Source organism: Lissotriton vulgaris, chromosome 10 (assembly GCF_964263255.1).
Source record: "Lissotriton vulgaris chromosome 10, aLisVul1.2, whole genome shotgun sequence".
NCBI lineage: Eukaryota > Metazoa > Chordata > Amphibia > Caudata > Salamandridae > Lissotriton > Lissotriton vulgaris.
This window is the reverse complement of record NC_141698.1, coordinates 549,544,097-549,564,987: the sequence shown is the minus strand read 5'-3', so window position 1 is coordinate 549,564,987 and position 20,891 is coordinate 549,544,097. Positions and strand designations below refer to the sequence as shown.

General features: G+C 53.6%; 1 protein-coding gene and 1 long non-coding RNA gene across 2 annotated transcripts in view; one reads left to right on the top strand and one right to left on the bottom strand.

Annotated features, from left to right (window-relative positions):
- Window positions 1-20,891, bottom strand: part of NLRC3 (NLR family CARD domain containing 3) — a 1,491,832-nt gene that overhangs the window by 698,681 nt on the left and 772,260 nt on the right. The window contains exon 9 of the mRNA XM_086941402.1: window positions 1,663-1,746. Coding sequence (XP_086797528.1) covers window positions 1,663-1,746 — 84 coding nt within the window. The remainder of the gene's footprint in view (window positions 1-1,662; window positions 1,747-20,891) is intronic.
- The window catches only part of LOC147688513 (uncharacterized), a 221,993-nt gene that overhangs the window by 1,467 nt on the left and 199,635 nt on the right, over window positions 1-20,891 (top strand). The gene's annotated exons all lie outside the window — the stretch shown is intronic.

The window sequence follows — 20,891 nt, the reverse complement described above, 5'->3', positions numbered from 1 at the left end:
GCACTCCACACCACTCTCTCCCCCTCCAGGTTCCTCACTGTACTCTTACACCTCCCACCTCTCCCCCCCCTTTATGCACTCTTCCCCCTCCCCGCCTGCATTCCTTTCCATTTTGGTTTGTTATACAAAAGAACTAGGTATAGACGCAGCTGAATCTAGAAACGCACAGCTCATATCCGCGTGCCCCTCCCTGGCTTGAGTACAGGGCAAGCCAGCCTGTCATGAACCATAAAGACACAGGCAATGCAGATACCAGTCAGTCTGTCCGTTCCATGTTCATTTCATAGAGCTGAGCCAGCTTGTGTGTTTTCAGAAAAGTTGGTGATCTTACCACCACCTCATATCACCTCAAGGTCGGAGTTAGTAGCACACACCTTTTTGTTTTACAGGATGTAGTATGTTACAGTGTCTTTGCATGGCTGATATTTGTTAGTTATCTTGTGTACCATGCCTACTTGGTGATTGTGCTTGGCTCAGGCTAGTGAGCAGAGACATACTTCTCTCATCAACATCCCTTCAGGGTTTACTCTCAATGACTGGTCCTGTCATACTTAAAATTGCACTTGCACCTTGGGTAGGCAACAATTGGAACCATTCTGGCATGAAAAGTCAAGATTTTAATACCTGTTTTGGAATCGATAGAAGGAATAACAAGCATTGGCATAGCCAATGGATCTCGCCTTTGGGCCTTTATAAGTGATTAGCCATGCAACAAATGATGTTGTTGCACCAAGGATATTGTGCTGCATAACCAAATACTTATAAGGTCCCAAAAGCGAGACCTATTGGCTACACCAATGCTTGTTTAACTGGCAGTCGCGTGTGCAGAGTGATGGAGAAAAGGGGCTGAGCCTCTGACCAGCTCGCAGGAATCCCGCTGTGTAGGACTTTGAGGAGGTACCAGGAGGGCCTTTGGCCCCAAGGTCCTTCAGCAGTAAAGTGGACTTCATCTCCCAACCAGCAGTGCACAACGAGCCGCGTTTGTGGAGTGGTGGAGAAAGGGGCATGGCCTCCTACCAGGTCTCAGCAGTCCTGCTGTGTGGGACTTACTGGAGACAACAGGAGGGTAGTTGGCCCCCAAGGACATCGGGGACCTGTTCCCGCGGGGCTTGCCTTTTTTATTTTTACTTTTTTTTTTAAAAGGGAGGGGGCCGTGCGGCCCCCCTCCCGGGCTGATTTCGGCAACAGGGACCGCATCCCTCGGGCCCAGGCTATAATGTGGGTGACCTAGTCCCACCCACAATTTTAATGTTGGGAACTGCGGGGGAAGCCTGATGGACCCTGTGGTCCCTGCCGGCTAACCGCCTCCTGTGGGAACCAGTATTGCTTTGAGGCCATCATGCAGCTCCATGGATCTCAAAGCAATGTGTCTGTTTCCCTGCTCACTTGACAGTCGGCAGAGAAACAGATATGCTCTGCTTTCCGCAAGCAAGAGCATTTTCTGCTCTTGCTTGCAGGCATAGTGTGCAAATAGACCACCTGATATTCTTCAATAAAGCAGCAATACATACCACAGGATTAACAGTTCAAAGGCAGGTGAGGCTGCAAATATGCCACCTTTAGTGGTGATGTAAGGCACGCAGCAGGACAAATGCCCCAGCTCAACTTAATGTATCTCATTCCTGTTTCAGTATTGTAAATGAACAAATTATGCAGGCTTACAGAAGTTCTTGGAGGCTGGTGTTAATCTTCAGTGCATCAGCAATCCTCCTGGCTCCTGTGGGCCCGACGGCATTCTTTTGCAAGCTGCAAAGAGGATGAAAGTATTGAGAAGAGACACATTAAGTACATCTAGGCACCTTCCCCCAGTCATATCAGCTAAAAGAATTAAGAACAAATATCTTAATAGGGCTTTGGGAGGCACGGCCGACCAGCGGGAGACCTGCTCGTCCTGGGAGGGTTTGGGCTCGGGAGGGGAAGGGGGAAAAGGGGGGGAGGGTGAGCAGCCAGCACCTCAGTTGGGCGGGTTGGGCTGGCAATATAGTTTTGGGCTGGATGAAGGCGATGTAGGTACAGTGTTGAGGGAGATACGAGGTGGTGTGAGGCGAGGGGGGCGGGGCATGAAGGGGCAGGTGAAGGAGCATGAGCTGACTCAAGGGGGAGAGGAGGCCTGCGGACTGGAGAGCGAAGGGGAGACGTCTCCACTGCTTATTGATAGCTCCGAGAGTGAGGAGGGGGGGTGAGCGAAGGGCGAGGGAGGGTGCGGGCGGCACACACAGTGCGGTGGGTAATCTGGGGGTGGGGCGATCAGAATGCTGACACCGGGGGGGGGAGGTGAGGGTGCCTGCACCTGGGAAGGGGGGTATGGAGGGGGGGGCTTTGGCAGAGGGGGGGCAGGCGTTGGCCGTGGCCTGGGGGAGCCCGGGGCACGGGTCGGTCCACGCTTCGGTGTTCAGACACGGGGGATGGGTGAGAGCTAGGGCGGTCGGGGGCCAACAGGAGGTGGATGGGGGACCTCGGGGGGGGGGAGAGGAGTTGGGTGCGGGGCCCTGGGGGGAGGAGGAGGAGGGGTGTCGGTGCACCAGGAGCTGGAGGATCAAGTCTGGAGCGAGGGGGAGGAGGAAGATAGCACTTGGGGGTTTGGGGGGTGGGGCTGGAGAGAGGTGGGAGGGGGTCAGGGGGCATGGCCGGATGCACCTTCGCGGTGTGGGGTAATTCGTCTGGGGCGGGGAGGGGTACCGGGTGTGGAGGGCGGCGGGGGGCTTTGGCGGAGTTGGGGGACTTTTTAACCCCGGCATGCTGGACTCCACTTCTTTTTCCAGATAGGAACGTCTGGCGAGGTGCTCGGGAGAGCAGCATGCACCTCCACTCCACCGAGGGGATGGGCGGGCTCTGCCTGGTGCGGGCGGTCGCGCTCCCATGAGGGACCAGATGATGGCGTCCTATGGGAGGCAGGGTGTTAGGTCCCAGCTAGCCCCACTTCGAAGGGTCGAAACGGCCCCCGGGGTACGGGGCGGAGGTCCGTTAGTACTGAGCGGGACCCCAGGGAGGAACAGGAGGAGAGGCGACGGGAGAGTATTAACTATGGGGAACTGCTGCGTATGGGGAACTACTTGTATGGAGAAGGCAGGTCTCAGCCGGCTGGAGCCCGCAGAGGGTGTCCGATGGAGGTGAGGCGGATGTGGATCTGGAGGACGATAGGTCGCATCTGGATTATGATGAGGAGAGCAAAGAAGAAGGGGAAATTAGGGATGAGAGGGGGCCAGACGGGATGAGGGGGGCGAGGTGTAATGCTGTTACTAGTCTTTTGCAGACCCGGAAGTGCTAAACGGAGAGAGTGATGGCCCCCCTGCTCAACTGGTTAGGCGTCGGGATCCAGTGCGGACGCCAGCCTTGACGCCAGGTAAGGAAGGTTGCAGAGCGGTGAGCGGGTCGGGAGGTGCCCAACAGGTCACAGTGTCGGTGGGGACTGATATGGAGGAGGGGGCAGAATGGGCCCAACGGGGTACGGTGTCAGTGGGGACGGAGGCGAAAGGAGGGGATGAAAGGGTGCGTCTTAATAAGGGATGATACGTGAAGGACACGGGTAGGCCCAGATGGGGCAGGCGTCAACGGGGATGGGGACGCTAAGGCGGCCGGGGGGAACAAAGGGGGTACCGAAGGGAAGGAGAGTCACGATCTCCCGGTGCGCAAGCTGCCGTATATGAGCATCATAAAACCACTGAGGGCGCACCTGTCACTAGCTACCAAAGAGAAGATCTGGAAGGGGGACTATGCGGATATTCTGAAACTCCTCCACCGTGAGCTGACGGCGAAGGAGGGGTTGAAAGAGGAGGAACAGGAGTTGGCCAAGCGGCCGAAGGTTCCACTGACTATAGAAAACTGGTCAGCGGGGTTTTTTATATTCGCCAGCGTGTACTGCGAGAAGTACCCAGAGCGGGCGGTTGCGCTGTTTAAGTATATGTACGTAATCCGGAGGGTTATGCGTGGTTGCATTATGATGAAGAGTTTGGGGCACGCATGGTGGCAGATCCGGAGGCGAAGTGGGGGGAGCTTGATTCTGACTTGTATCAGCAGATCATGGGGGGGGCGAAGTTTGGTAAGACGATATATACGGCCAGCGGTCTCCTGCTCGCGCCTCACCCCTTTCCGACCCGCCCCACCCGTGGGGAGTTGGGGCACGGAGAAGGTGTCACAAACACCAATGTCGGAGCTTGCTAGGACTACAACAAGGGTGCATGTGGCAGGCAGTACTTTTGGTTCCGGCATGAGTGCTCCAAGTGCGGGAAACGGCATCCGGCGGTGCAATGCTGGGAAGTCGGGAGGAAATGCGGGACAGCAGTCCGCGACATCAGGGACACAGTCAGGGGGAAGGGGGGTCGGGGGCTCTGGGGAAAGGCTCTTGAGCAGGACTGGCTGGAGACCCTCCTAGCGTCTTATACATGGACTGAAGACTAGGGTGTGTTGTGATGGGGGTTCCAGGTGGGTTTCCAATTGGGCTACGAAGGTCTGAGGATTGCCAGGTGGGCGGAGAACCTGAAATCGGTCAACGCGCACAAAGCAGTGGTGTGGGACAAGTTGTTTAAGGAGGTGCGGGAAAGGAGAATGGCGGGCCCCTTTCGGGAGGAGCCCATTCGGGATTTGATTATCTATCCTATCGGCGTGGTGCCGAAGAAGGAGCCGGGGCAATTTCGCCTGATTCAACACCTGTCATGGCCGAGGGAACGTTGGTGAACAATTATATATTGTCGGAGTTGTCCTCGGTATCGTCCTCGTCCGTGGATGCGGCAAGGCGGCTTGTGACGACGGTGGGGGTGGGTGCCCTCACGGCTAAGTGCGACATCAAGTCGGCGTTCAGACTGCTACCGGAGGATCGCCAGTTTGACGGGAACATGTATATGGACAAGGCATTGCCAATGGGGTGTTCGATATTGTGCGCGTTGTTCGAGTGCTTCAGTACCTTTCTGCAGTGGGTTTTTTCCTGGCACACAGGCAAGGACACAGTGACGCACTACCTGGATGACTTCTTCTTGGTGGGACGGCCTGGTTCGGCGGACTGCCAGCAGCAGCTGGATGGTTTTACGGAACTCATGGGCTACCTGGGTGTGCTCCTGGCGCCTGAGAAGACGCAAGGTCCCAGTAGGGTGCTGTCATTTTTAGGAATAGAGCTTGACTCTGTGGCCATGGAAGCACGCCTGCCGGGGATGAAGAAGGCGCATATGCTGGCATTGGTGGATAACATGGTGCGGAAGCAGAAGGGGACAGTGCAGGAGGTCCAGGTGCTGCTGGGGCACTTGTACTTTGCATGCCACGTCATGCGGGTGGGCCGCACGTTCGGCAGACGGCTCAGTCTGGCGCTGTCCGGTTTGACTTTGCCACATCATCACTTGAGGCTGTCGGCGGGGACAAAGGAGGTCCTGCGCATGTGGAGGGCCTTCCTGGAGCGCTTTAGTGGTGTGCCCATGGCGCTTCCTGCGGACTGGGAATGGGACATCACCATCTCTTCGAGGCGAGGGTGGGCGGTTTCAGGCTGTACTGGTGAGGAAGGTGGTGCGCGGAAGAATGGCCGCCGCATTGGCAGGGTGGGGGGCGGAGTATCGCATTTTTGGAGCTCTTTCCCCTGGTGGTGGTGGTGACAGTGTGGGCGCAAGAGCTAGCACACAAACGGGTGCTTTTCAAGGTGGACAACATGTCGGTGGTGCAGGTTGTCAATAGGCAGTCGGCTAGGGACCCACAGGTGCTCTAGTTGATGAGGGTTTTCATGCTGCAATGTTTGGAGCATGACACTTTGTTTCAAGTCCGGCATGTTCCAGGTGAACAATGACATTGCGGATGCTTTGTCTCGTTCACAGTGGCAGAGGTTCCATGGGCTAGCCACGGAGGCGGACGAGCGCAAGACGCCGGTGCCATCGGAACTGTGGTCAGTGGGAGAGACCAGGTCGTACAACTGGTAAGAGCGTCGTTGGCCGTTTCTACCTGGAGAGCGTATGAACAGGCATGGAAGGAATTTTTGGATAGTGGGGCGGTGCGGCAGGGCGATCGCTGGCTACTGAGTGAACAGGTGGTGCAGTTTATGTTGGGGATGATGGACAATGGTTTGTCGAGAGCGACAATTGTGGGCAAGTTGTCAGCTGTCGCTTTCATAGGGAAGTTGTGGTGGACTTATGCGCCGTCAGCGGGGGAACTGTGTACGCGACTCTTGGAAGGCTGTGTGCGGGAGAGGGGTGCCAGGGTAAGTCAGCATCGGGTCGATTACGGAGGACATGCTCAGAGGTTTGATACGGCTTTTATCGACAATTGGCCATACTCAGGAGGAGACCATATTGTTTTCCACGCTCATGTCGTGGATGTATTTCGGGGTGTTTCGGGTTTCAGAGTTGGTGGGGCTCAAGGGTAGGCCAGGGGTCCTTTGCGGGGAGGTGAAACTGAGAGCTTGGGAGGTGGCGGTGCTGTTACGCGTTCTAAGACGAACTAACGAGGAGCGGGGAAATGGATGGTGATGGGCCCGTGGGGACATGTGCAGTATGCCCGGCGGCTTGGGGGGTATGCTGGCTTGGGAGGTGCCGGTACTGTTACGCGTTCTAAGACGAACTAACAAGGAGCGGGGAAATGGGTGGTGATGGGCCCGGTGGGGACATGAGCGGTATGCCCGGCGGCTTGGGGGGATATGCTGACGTCCGGACAGAGGGCGACGTCAGGGGAAGTATTTGGTCGGGTTGACAGAGGCAGGGTGAAGGTGGCTCAGCTGCTTTGGGTTCTGCAGCACGCCCTACGTGGCATGGGTGCGTTCCAGATCGGGGCGGCGATGGAGGCAGCGAGACAAGGTTGGGGAAGGGAGGACCTCATGCGGCTGAGGCGTTGGAAGTCAGATTGCTACAAGACGTACGTCAGGCTGAGGGGGGTAGGGATGGACAATTAAGTTGGATTGAGTTTCCGCTCTCTTACATGTGTGTCTTTGCAGGTGCGGTGGCAGGGCCGGACGCGGCAGTCATGCCTATCCTCATTATAGGACACTCATTTGTGAAGCGAGCGGAGCGGGCAGAATGGGATAAGCAGCTGTGTTTGAACCTGGAATTGGACCCGAGGTTGTTTGATTGTCAATGGCAAGGAAATGGGGGCATGAGATGGCATGAGCTGTTGCCAGCTTTGAACAAGGTAGTCCGGCAGGGGTGTGCCCGGATGTAGTTCTCATTCATCTAGGGGAGAGTGATTTAGTTCAGTGCAAGGCCCTAGCTTTGGTAAAACAGATGAAGTGGGATTTGTTGGAAATACAGCGCCAGTTGTCCGGCTGACAGGTTATATGGTCGGAATTTATACCCAGGCGGATTTGGAAGGGAGCAGAGCGGCCAGCAGCCGTAGATAGGGCACGCAGGAAAATCAACAGGGAGATGAGGATTTTCTCTGACAGGGAAGGTCTGGGTAGGATGGAGCATCCAGAGCTACAATGTGGAGCAGTGTATTTTTTTCGGGAGGACGGAGTTCACCTATCTCGATATGGGATGGAGCTCTATATTGTACAGTTGAAGGAAGCTCTGGGGGTACGCAGATATCCGAAGCGACAGGATGCCTAAGGGGGGGTCGAAAGCCATTAGGACGGCTTTCGAGTGGAGGTTTTTTCTAAGTGCTTGGAGATTTTAGGAGGTCTGGTTTTACCGTTGGGGTAGGTACAAGAAGTTATTTAGTTAGGTAGATAGGAAAGTTGGCAATTGCAAGTTTGTGTTTATAATTGTTGCAGGGGGGAACCGTGTTTAGGGGAGGGGGTGGGGGGGTATGTTAGGAAAAATATATTTAGCGAGATTTAGTTTTGTACACCCCAGGCCAAGGGATTTATTTGTAAGGTGCACCTGCTTCACACCTACAAGCTGGACTGTGGTTTGTGCTGCCCCCCCTCCTTGTGGGCCCAATAGTTGCTGCTGGAAGAGATGAGTCATGCGCGGTAATAGCATCATAGGCTTATTAACGATTTGGTGACGTGAACTTTTGCTGTTAAGTTTTGTTTGCCGATTGCACAAAAGATAAAGAAAAGTTAGATGTTTGCAGTCAAGACAGTTATCCTACAATAACCTCCCACTGGAATATTACTCTACCTAAACCACATAAGCTTGCCTGATACTCCTTGACGGGCACAGCTAGAGCCTAATTACATTTTTATTATTAATTGTTCTATTAAAGTACTTATAAAACTTGTCCTACTAGCAGAAACTGGAGTAATGTGTGTGTAAATCGGATATACAGATCCCAATAGAAGAATTATAGGTAAAATGTACTAAGGCACTTTTGGGTCGCAAAAGGTCTGATTCGCAAAATCGAACCCTTTGTAACTGCAAAACACCTTCTGGTATCAACCAAATCCAAATTGCAATTTGTTACTGAATCACTATTAGATTTGAGACTACACCGAAACTCTATTTGGATGGGGAATGTTTAGGGTATGTGTCCCTTCCAAACAGCGATTTTAATGTTCTGGGTCGAAAACCCGCCGTAAAACATGAATATTTTACAGACCACTGAAAAGTAGCGATAGCCGATTAACAAGTGAAGGTGTCCTCAAATGAACCCTTATCCTTCTGTGAATGAGTAGGCATTAGTCTATGGGACCACTACTTACTCCTAAAAATGTTTGTAAAATATTTCATTTTTTTATTAAACACATCTAGTTGTCCTCGTACAAAAACAGGCTGAATTTTAAAAAAATGATTTATCGAAAAGAGGAATGGTGGTTTGCTGATCCCAGCAGGCTACTGTCACTGTGATTGTGCCAATCGTATAGTGTGTCATAGTTTGCGACCCACTTCATGCACATTAATGTGGTAGATCATATTGTGATTCACTATAAATGGTCATTTTGCGAATCAATGCATTAGTCCATAGATCAGTTGCCCCACAGGGATGGTAGCCTGCTGAGGTCAGCAGACCACCATGTTTGTGATTGGTTTTAAATAGGGAAATCTGTCATATTTCTTTAAATGCAGCTCATTTTCCTTAAAACGGATGCATAAAAAAAAGAAACGTTTCACAATTTTTTTTGTAGGATTAAGACGTGATGGAATTGACAACTGCCTACTCTGAATAAATGTGTTTCCACATTCACAAAGGAGAAGGGGTCCGTTACGCACTCCTCCCTTTTTAGGTCTTGCCTAGCGATGCAGCACATGCGCTGAACGCCTTGGCGAGATCTATTGTTGTCGATTTCTTTGCCGAAGGGGGACAGGAAATGTGCACGCGTACAGAGGACAGGCGATGTGTTTGCGTACTGCAACGCGCGCATGGCATGCTTTCACTTTCCCTCTCTCCCCCCTTCAGCTCCAGATCAAGGTATTGCTTTGTTGGTTTTGGCTTGTTCTGACGGGTGAGCGTATAACATAAAAACACCTGTGTGTTTAGACAGCAATAACAACTGCAGTGTTTTCAGAGGAATCGTGGTTCAGTTGTCAATATTTGCTAAACACTTCTTGAATTTACAGAATAGTCCAAATTTGGAGGACTGGGGTTGTAAATTTATGCTATAAAATTACATTTCTGTAATTATTTATTCAGGGCTGGCAATAAACTAGACAAGCATATTTTGTTGAAAAAAGATTTCGCAAAAGGTCGTCGAATGCTCTCCATAGGCAGTGTTAAAGTTGGTCAGTTAATGCACTTTTTCCTCCCCCTAACTCGGACTGCCCACGCACCCCCTCCCACTCCTCAGAACAGAGCGCTGGTTAGATAAGGAGGGTGTGGGGCCTCCAGCAGGGCGCTTATTCATGAATGTTCTGTGCTTGTTAGTAAAGTGTTAGTAAAGTGCCCCGACTCACGACCGAGCACCACCAGGCTGGTCTCCTCCCACCACACATATCCACCACAGACCAGTTAGCAAAGGAGAGGGAGTCTGGGGAGACCCCCTGTAGTCTCTGCCCGTCAGGGGAGGCCAGTGCTGCTGGAGGCATAGCATTCACACTGGCCTTCTAATTGTTTCACTGGCGACACTCCAGCCTCATGTCTAAGATGTGAAGATGATGGCTTGAATTCTGTGTGACAAGTGCCCCAAACACAAGCACTTGTGTAGGGCGCTTCCTGCTCCCCACCCCGCTTGAAACACATGGATGCTGGTCACAACCCAGGGCATGGAAGTTTAAGCCAAAAAAGTCTGCTCCAGAAAAGAATCCAGGGAGCAGAGGGTGTTGGGGGGCCCTGTCTTTAGGGGCTCCTGTTTGCACAGTGGCCCATGCAGGCCTTGTGCACACTGCAAAGTGCTTCACAGCACTTCAGAGGCCGCTCACTGATGGGGCGAGCCCTGCAACCACACACACCTCATTGTCTATGAAGGAATACAGTAGGGGTGTGTGCATGTACCTGCTTGTGTGCACACTCGTGAGCAGTCCTAAACATACCTACATGTTGATGCCAATGTGTCCTTGTATAACGTAACTGGTGCTCATGTAAAGCTTCCGTATCGAGTTCGCTATATATATATATATATATATATATATATATATATATATATATATATATATATATATATATATATATATATATATATATGGATAATACAAGGGTGTCCTGTGCACGAGGGAGCACTCACGTGGCAGGCAATTCAGCAGAATTAATTTCTTCAGGGGAACTGGCAAGTTTACACGCTGTTTAATATCTTCTGCCTAGCGCGTTTCAGGGCCCCCAGCCCCTTTGTCAAAGGCTGCCTGCAGCTTTCGCAAATAACTTCCAAGGGACTCACATCATTTTATACATTTTTTATTTCCCTCTAGTGGATTCAGGTGAGTATTTTCACAAAGGGCGCCCGCCATCTTGGGAGCCTGGCGGCGGCGGTCCCGGCCTCTGCCGATCGACGGGTGAGATCTCCTGCAGAGACGGAGCAGCTGGCCCGAGACACCCTGAGTGACGGCCATTGCTGACGGGTGCCGGAGACTCTCCCTCGAAGCCCTGCTGACATGGGCGCTGGGGGACGCGAGGACCTGATCCTGAGGTCTGAGACGGGAGCCCGCCATTTTTGAACGCCCGGAGGTTGGTGACTCTGGTGGCCTGCCTGTCCTGTCCCGTCGGGGACGGCGCTCTGGTGCCCTTGGGGTGTGGGTGCCTTGCGGTCTGGAGCCTCACCGGCGGCCCGCACGGAGAGCGGACGGTGTGAGATCTGGCGGAGGTGGACAGATCATCGGGAGCGGCGCTCCACCGTCCCGGAGGCCCGACGGAGGGGGCCCCTGCTCCTGCTGCACCAAGGGTGAGCCCTGACGAGGGGGAGCGACTGCGCGCCCGGGCTGGTCTGCATGGTGGCCCGTGCAGACGGGTGTCTGGAAACACGCAACACGCTCCACTCTGCACCCGGGAGTCTTGCGGACGCGAGGACCCGCCATCTTAGAGGTGCCTGGAGCCCTGAAGCGACGACCTGGCTGTCTGACCCAGCTGGAGACCTAAGCGGCCAGTATCCCGAGGAGGTGGAGAGGAGTGATGGCGGCCTGACGGGGGATCCCTGGCGGCGAAACCGGCCTGACAGTAGGTGCGAAGCAGTGCGGCGAGGTCCCGTGGTGTGCTGCGCTCGCCATTTTGGGAGCTGACGAGAAGTGACTGGGACAGGCGGTGGACTTGCGGAGTGGCCTGAGGAGTGCGAGGCACCTTAAAAGAGCGACAGGGCGATCAGACCGGGCGTGGTGAGCTGCAGCGATCGGCAGTGGTCCCCAGGTGATTCTGCGGAGGTGGGCAAGGTTGCAACGCTGAGATGAGCTGCACTGTTTCAACGTGGGAGGGGAGAAGGAGCCAACCGTTGCCCATCTGCAGCGGGAGGTCTGAAAGCTGAACGGAGGGTCCCTCGGGCGGACTGGTTGATCCTGACCCCCTGTGCTGCCTCATGCCCGTGGGCGTTCTCGACAGTGCGATAATCGCGGTGGGCCTATTCCCCCCCTGACATTGCCTGGCGGTCGACTCGGAGGTCGTTTGAAGAGGCCTACGGTGGTGGTGCTGTTGTGTGACTGACCCCTGCCTGCTGGAGACCCGACCCGCTCCCCGAGCAGGGGCGTACTTTCCCTCCGGTCTGCCCAGCTGAAGGGGGTGACGACGCGTTCTAATAAAGGCACCAGGGCCGACCTGGCAGCGACCCCCAAGGACAACACTGTGGTGGCCATGTGGGGCAAGGCCTGGGCGCCTGCGGCCGGAGAGGGCCCGTCCCGGACTGACTCGGAGTCCCCGCCGGTGACGCAGGCCTTCATGACCGCCTTTATGACTGAGCTAAAAGTGAAGATAGGGTCCCTGAGGTCGGAGGTCCGTTCCTGTGTAACTGAACTCAGAAAGGAGGTGACGGAGCTTGGGGACCGAGTCGATGGTCTGGAGAAAACGATGGACACGCGTACGGAGGATCAAGAACACCTGTGGCAGCGTCTGATGGCCCTTGAGGAGCAGAACATCGAACTCCAGATCAAGCAGGAGGACTTGGAGAACAGAAGCCGGCGCAACAACCTCCGTTCCGGGGAGTTCCGCTCGGAGAGGAAGGGGAGCACATCATGGACTATGTGGCGCAGCTCCTCCATGAGGTCCGGGGGGATGCAGATGCGTCACCCCCTACTCTGGATCGGGTGCACCGGGTGGCGGCTCTTGTGGGGAGGCCAGGACTCCTGCCAGACATCCTGACCAGGGTGCATTTCTTTGTGGAGAAGGAGGCAATATGGAAGAGCGCACGTGATCAACCAGACCTGCGATATAAGGGCCACAAGATTCAAATCTTTCAGGACTTGGCGCCTAACACTGAAGAGAAGGCGAGCATTCCGTCCTGTGACGGAAAAACTGCGGGGCATGAACATCGCCTACCAATGGGGGCATCCATTTGCATTCATTTTCCAATGTTAGGGCAAACGCAGAGTCCTGAGATCCTACACTGAGGCGGCGCAGCTTCTCTGCATGCCGACATCTCCCCCGGCGAGCCCAACTCGGCCTCCCAGTCGAAAGAGGACGCCGGCTGGCCCGGACTGGACCACGGCGCACTCTCCCTGCGGCGGAGGCCTCACACAGTCAGGCCAAACAGGACATTTTAGCCCACATTCGATCTCTCGAAGGCGACAAGACTGAGTCTGACGGGGGCTCTCTCACACCTTGAAACGGGTCATGGGGTGCTGCCTTCCTCCGGGTGTGATGGTCTCACACCTCCCGTTGCCGACTTCCGAGTCGTGCTGTGGGGGCCTTCTCGCTGTATACCCTGACCCAGGTGACAGGGGTTGGGGGCGGTGGGAGCCCCATGTCCAACTGTACTTTGAGAACACCACGACCCCCCTGACCTGCCCCCTAGGGAGTGACATCCCGGAGAGCGTCCAAACCCGCGGGTGTAGGATGCCCTGTAATGGGGTCAGAGACCTTCGGCCCTGTTGGCCGCGATTGTTTTGTTTAAGTGACCGGCCTCCTTGGCTGCAAACTTCTTGTTTATCTCTTCTTTCCTTCCTTTATTTCCCAATGTACTCTTTCCTGCCTCTCTTTTCTTCTAACTGGGACCTGGGGAGGGGATGCTGGTTGTTGACGGGGAGTGAATGGGTGCGGACTTGTGTTTGTGGTGTGAATGCTGCGAAGGGATTGGTAGTGATGGGAATAACAGCAACTTTTGATGGCACCTAATACAGCTGGGGGCGCGCATGGCCCCCTGAAGATCCTATCCCTTAACGTCAAGGGCCTTAACTCGCCTAATAAGCGCAAGCAGGTGTGGCATTATCTGTCCGCCAGAACCCAGACATTATATTCCTACAGGAGACTCACCTTTTACAAGCTGACACTGCGCGCATGGCTCACCCAAAGTACCCCCTCCAATTCTGGGCGGCTACAGACACTAAGACAGCGGGGTGGCGATATTGTGCAGGGCTGGCATCAGGGGGGAGGAAGACAGGCCTTTCCGGAGTGGTGATGGGCGCTTTCTCAGGGTGGGTGTGGAGGTGGGACGGCGGCATCTCACCCTGTGCAACGTTTATGCTCCCAATCAGGCGCAGGACTGCTACCTTAGAGATCTCTTGAGAGAACATGTGCCACAGAACGGTTCCTCGCTTATTGTGGGGGGGGGGCCTGAACTTAGTTTGGGACCCGAAGCTAGACAGGAGCAAGGGCTCGTTTAGTGAAGCTGGGGCAATGTCCTCGGAACTGCGTAAGCAATTTACAGACCTTGGGCTTTTTGACTCATGGCGCTATTTCTCCCCGGATAAAAGAGAGTACTCATACTATTTCCACACTCACCGGTCCTACTCTCGCATCGACTTCCTGTTCATATCTCCTGATCTCTCCGCGATGTCTTAGGGGTAGAAATGTCTGATATCTCAATCTCCAACCATGCTCACGTCGAATTGCTCATCCAAGACCCGGCAGCATGCCCTCCCAGGGAACGGAAGTGGCATCTCCCGCCGAGTGTCTTGCGGGATGCTGCGGATGTTGAGGACATCCGAGGGGCCATCGCTTCCTACTTCGAACATAACGACCTACCTGAGACGCCCTTCCCAGTAGTTTGGGACGCCTTAAAGGCAACGATACGGGGTCCTATTACGTCCCTTTCGATAGCAAGGGCACGAGAGGCGCGAGCATTGGAGGACAGGTTGACGAAGGATCTGAAGAGGGCTGAGGCGCAGGACCAGAGCGTCTCTACCCAGCGGTCGAGGAGACATCTGGCCAACCTTAGGGGTCAAATCAGGATGCTACGCGCCAATAGAGCTGAAACTTCCCTAGTGGCCTTAAAACAAAAATATTATGAGGGAGGAGACAAGGTGGGGCGAATGCTGGCGAGGCGGTTGAGGGCTAGAGCTGCTAAGGCACATATAACAAATGTGCAGCTACCAAACGGAACCAGGGTGGCGGCGGCAAGAGATAAGTGTCAGGCCTTCAGGGACTACTATGAGGCCCTCTATACGGAGGAAAGACCACCCCTCGAGCTCATAGAGGAAGTGGTGGAGAATTATGGCAGCGCGACGTTACATCCTCAGTTTGCCCAACTCCTTGAAGATGCGATCACGCAGGAGGAGATGACTTCGGCGGTACAGGAGCTTCACCTGGGGAAGACACCCAGGCCTGACGGCCTCACATTTTCCTTTTATCGCATATTTCGGGCGCAGTTGGGTCCTCACCTGCTCCGGTTGTTTAATTCCTTTGCAGACGAACAGGGACCGTCTCTGGACATGGGGATGGCTTAAATTGCTTTGATACTGAAGTTGGGGAAGGACCCAGCCATGTGCTCGTCGTACCGCCTTATTGCCTTATTAAATACCGACTTTAAAATTTACACTAAGATACTGGCGAAACGACTAGACCCCCATATGCCGGGCCTGATCGACCCTGACCAGGTGGGCTTTATTCGTGGAAGACAGGGGGCTGACAATGTACGAAAAGTGGAGCATCTTGTGGGCAAGGCCCACCACTGGCAGATCCCGGCCTGTCTCCTCTCCTTAGACGCCGAGAAGGCGTTCGACTGGGTGGACTGGTCCTTTCTCAGGGCAGTACTTCATAAGATTGGACTCGGCCCAAAGATGGTCGCTAGAATTATGGCACCCTACATTGCGCCACGGGCTAGGATTAGAAAACGGGCAGCTCGCGGAACCGTTTTCCATAGGGAGGGGAACCAGGCAAGGGTGTCTGCTCTCGCCTCTATTATTCGCCTTGGCGATAGAACAGTTGGCGGATATGATTCGTCGGGCCCCTGACATCCATGGTATCCCGATAGGAGGTCTTGATAATGAAGTAGCACTCTTTGCGGATGATCTCATCCTGACACTCACGAAGCCCCGAGAGTCCCTTCCAGCGCTACATTCCACACTCTGCCTCTTCAAACGCGTCTCTGGCTTGAAAATCAATCATGACAAGTCCTGGGCGCTCAACCTCACCATCCCGAAGGCAGAAATCCTCCACTTGGAGCAGATAGCACCCTACCGCTGGACAGCACAACACATCCGATATCTTGGCTTACAGTTGACTCCCTTGCTCGACGACTGGACGCACGCTAACTGGAGAGACTGCCGACGAGCGGTGCTGGAGGACCTGCGGAACTGGAAGCCACTTATACCGTCCTGGCTGGGTAGAATAAATGCAATAAAGATGTCCATCCTACCCAAAATACTATACTTGTTTCAATGCGTAAGCAATTTACAGACCTTGGGCTTTTTGACTCATGGCGCTATTTCTCCCCGGATAAAAGAGAGTACTCATACTATTTCCACACTCACCGGTCCTACTCTCGCATCGACTTCCTGTTCATATCTCCTGATCTCTCCGCGATGTCTTAGGGGTAGAAATGTCTGATATCTCAATCTCCAACCATGCTCACGTCGAATTGCTCATCCAAGACCTGGCAGCATGCCCTCCCAGGGAACGGAAGTGGCATCTCCCGCCGAGTGTCTTGCGGGATGCTGCGGATGTTGAGGACATCCGAGGGGCCATCGCTTCCTACTTCGAACATAACGACCTACCTGAGACGCCCTTCCCAGTAGTTTGGGACGCCTTAAAGGCAACGATACGGGGTCCTATTACGTCCCTTTCGATAGCAAGGGCACGAGAGGCGCGAGCATTGGAGGACAGGTTGACGAAGGATCTGAAGAGGGCTGAGGCGCAGGACCAGAGCGTCTCTACCCAGCGGTCGAGGAGACATCTGGCCAACCTTAGGGGTCAAATCAGGATGCTACGCGCCAATAGAGCTGAAACTTCCCTAGTGGCCTTAAAACAAAAATATTATGAGGGAGGAGACAAGGTGGGGCGAATGCTGGCGAGGCGGTTGAGGGCTAGAGCTGCTAAGGCACATATAACAAATGTGCAGCTACCAAACGGAACCAGGGTGGCGGCGGCAAGAGATAAGTGTCAGGCCTTCAGGGACTACTATGAGGCCCTCTATACGGAGGAAAGACCACCCCTCGAGCTCATAGAGGAAGTGGTGGAGAATTATGGCAGCGCGACGTTACATCCTCAGTTTGCCCAACTCCTTGAAGATGCGATCACGCAGGAGGAGATGACTTAGGCGGTACAGGAGCTTCACCTGGGGAAGACACCCAGGCCTGACGGCCTCACATTTCCCTTTTATCGCATATTTCGGGCGCAGTTGGGTCCTCACCTGCTCCGGTTGTTTAATTCCTTTGCAGACGAACAGGGACCGTCTCTGGACATGGGGATGGCTTAAATTGCTTTGATACTGAAGTTGGGGAAGGACCCAGCCATGTGCTCGTCGTACCGCCTTATTGCCTTATTAAATACCGACTTTAAAATTTACACTAAGATACTGGCGAAACGACTAGACCCCCATATGCCGGGCCTGATCGACCCTGACCAGGTGGGCTTTATTCGTGGAAGACAGGGGGCTGACAATGTACGAAAAGTGGAGCATCTTGTGGGCAAGGCCCACCACTGGCAGATCCCGGCCTGTCTCCTCTCCTTAGACGCCGAGAAGGCGTTCGACTGGGTGGACTGGTCCTTTCTCAGGGCAGTCCTTCATAAGATTGGACTCGGCCCAAAGATGGTCGCTAGAATTATGGCACCCTACATTGCGCCACGGGCTAGGATTAGAAAACGGGCAGCTCGCGGAACCGTTTTCCATAGGGAGGGGAACCAGGCAAGGGTGTCTGCTCTCGCCTCTATTATTCGCCTTGGCGATAGAACAGTTGGCGGATATGATTCGTCGGGCCCCTGACATCCATGGTATCCCGATAGGAGGTCTTGATAATAAAGTAGCACTCTTTGCGGATGATCTCATCCTGACACTCACGAAGCCCCGAGAGTCCCTTCCAGCGCTACATTCCACACTCTGCCTCTTCAAACGCGTCTCTGGCTTGAAAATCAATCATGACAAGTCCTGGGCGCTCAACCTCACCATCCCGAAGGCAGAAATCCTCCACTTGGAGCAGATAGCACCCTACCGCTGGACAGCACAACACATCCGATATCTTGGCTTACAGTTGACTCCCTTGCTCGACGACTGGACGCACGCTAACTGGAGAGACTGCCGACGAGCGGTGCTGGAGGACCTGCGGAACTGGAAGCCACTTATACCGTCCTGGCTGGGTAGAATAAATGCAATAAAGATGTCCATCCTACCCAAAATACTATACTTGTTTCAATGCTGCCCACTCCCATCCCGCTGCATAATATAAGAACCCTGCAAAGGGACTTAACCAGTTTTGTCTGGGGGGGTAAGAGGCCCTGCTTTTCACAGACACTCCTCCTAGCGCCCCGTGACCGGGGGGTACTGGCGTGTCCTAATCTGGTGGAGTACTATTGGGCTGCTCATCTTCGCTACATAGTCGAACGGGGTACTACAGAAAGCGAGAAGGGATGGCTTCACATGGATAGAGCCGTGACTGGTCATACCATCTGGGATCTGGCGTGGAACCACAAGGCGGGGCGCTCTCCGAGCGCCTACATAGCGGTCCCAAAGAAAAGGGTGTTGGAAATCTGGGATCGGGTGGCGGTGCGACGGGCCTCACCACCTTTCCCTCACCGCACTCTCCAATCGAGGGGAATCCGTGGTTCCCACCAGCCCTTCGCACCAGAGCCTTCCGCAGATGGTCCCAGGGCAACTGCAGGGTGCGCGCGGACCTCCTTGATGGGGGCACCTTTAAATCCTTTGCGCACTGTAGGAAGGACTTCCGATTACCACCTGATGCCGAAATGCAGTATATCCAACTGAGACATTGGGTAATGGTGGATGAGACTTATCAGGCGGCCACTCGCACCTTCACCCCGTTCGAGAAGTTAGCTCGCTACTTCACGGACTCCAAAGGCTTGGTTTAGAAAATCTATCACATCCTGCAGCATCCCCAAACACCGCCTTCCCATGGATACCAGCGCCGTTGGCAGTCTCTTTTGGGCACCGACATCACGCCAGCGCAATGGCTGGGGCTATGGCGCGACATACCTAAAGTCTACCGTAGCGTTCCACAACAAGAAAACGCTTACAAAATGATGACCCAGTGGTACTATACGCCGCAGCACCTCCACAAAATGTTCCCGGCCTCTTCTCCCGAGTGCTGGAGGTGCCGGTCCGCGACTGGGGATTTTTTACACATCTGGTGGACCTGTCCATCGCTAACCCTCTTCTGGAAGGCGATCTTGAGCCATATCAGGGGGGTCCTGGGGTTTCCTCTGCCTGATGCCACTAGCACAATTTTACTGGGGGTCAAACCGACAGGGCTTCTGACGCTCACCCGAAATGACTGGATGATAGCGCTCCAAATGCTGGGGCAGCCAGGCAGCTCATTGCCCTTTACTGGAAAAAGGCAGAAGCATCACCTGTGGCGGCGTGGTTCGTACGCCTCTGGCATGTTTTAACAATGGAGCTCCTTACGGCTAGACTACAGGCCCGCGACACATGCTTCAACAAGGTGTGGCAGCCTCTGGTGAAATATTTATGCAAAGTAGAGCATGCGCGCCATATGCCCCCTAGGCTGCGGACACTGCATCTGGTAGAGGATGCACTGACCCCTTCATAGGGATTCCAGAGAGTGTGATGCAAGCGTGTTGGAAGATGTAGATATACACTGAGATATAGCGAGCCGGCCCTACCCCCCCTAGGCCCTATTACCTCTATTCTATTCTCACCTTTCGTTCTTCCCTTCGCACTTCCTTCCTCTCTCTGTCCTTCACTGCTGTCTCATCTATTAACTCTGCATTACTGTTTGGACCCGTTTGGTCCTAAGGATACTCCAGTTCTTGTTCCTGGGTTATACTTGGCCCTTGGGGCTGAGCGATCACTGGCAGTGACTGCTAAAGGCGCATGCAGCGATGAAGTGCGCGGCCGGCCCTTTGGAGTTGTAGGCATTCCACTATAACTGAAGGTTGCATTAATGTACGTCCCTACTTTGTTTCTATGCATTCTATCTGACGTGGCCGGCCCTGGCAGGGTTGCAGGCTTACCGCTGTGTTTATGTCACTATCAAGCTAACCCCGTTCGCGGGGCCATAATTTGAACATAAAATACAGTACCAAAAATTGAAGAAAAAAAGAGCCCAGGTTTTATGCAATGACCCTGCAATGAACAAATGACTTATTTTATCGTTACGCATCCCAACATAAAAAGGCCCCATTATTGCAAGCAAGTGTGCAAATCCTTAGTGGCTTTTAATCCATTTGGATTTTAACTATCCAATTCCAGAATATATCTTGTTTCGAGAAGTCGAAGCCTCGCCTCCCTGTCACCGCTCCGTTTCAAAGACGACACTGAGTCGATGACATAATACTGGAGATCAGAAGGATTTGCCCCATGAACTTCCTCAAAGTGCCTGGCCATCGGATAGGCTTGATCTTTGCCTGCTATAGCCCTTATGGGCTGGAGAATTCGTTTGTGGGCCGGCAATCTGGTACTCCCCACGTACCTCAGCCCACATGAGCACTCCAGCACATAAACCGCAAACTCTGTTTTGAACGTGAGTCTTTTAGTGATCTCCAACGGGAACTGTTTAAATGGGCTAGTGTATCTGCTCTTATTACACCCATACCGGCAGGCTTTACACTGAGTGCATTTTTTAAAACCTTTACTAAGGGCCAACTATGTTCTAGACATCTTAACCAATGATTTCGCCATAGAAGTACATCTCCTAAAAGTAAGCATGGGTTTTTCTGGAACTGACCTACAACTGGATCCCCTTTAACGAGGTTCCAATTCCGGTACATGATTTTTCTTATGGCAGAGTGTTGCCTACTGAATGTCAAAATCATACGTGACTGAATTTTTCCATCTTGAGTGGTAATGATCGTATTCTGAGGCTTAGAAATTAATGCCTCATTCCGGGACATCTATTGAGTCCTTTTAATAGCCGACTCAACAATATTCTTAGAGTATCCCCTTGCCAAGAATCTTTCTTTGCTGGCCTCTTGTGCAGCCGCACATTCAGTTTCAACACTACAGATCCTCCTGATCCGCAGCCCCTCCCCATAAGGGATGCTGCGGATCAGATGGCGCGGATGACTCGCCGTGTGTAGAATAGTGTTGCCAGCAGTAGGCTTCCTGTACAGTTTAGTGGCTAGAGTGT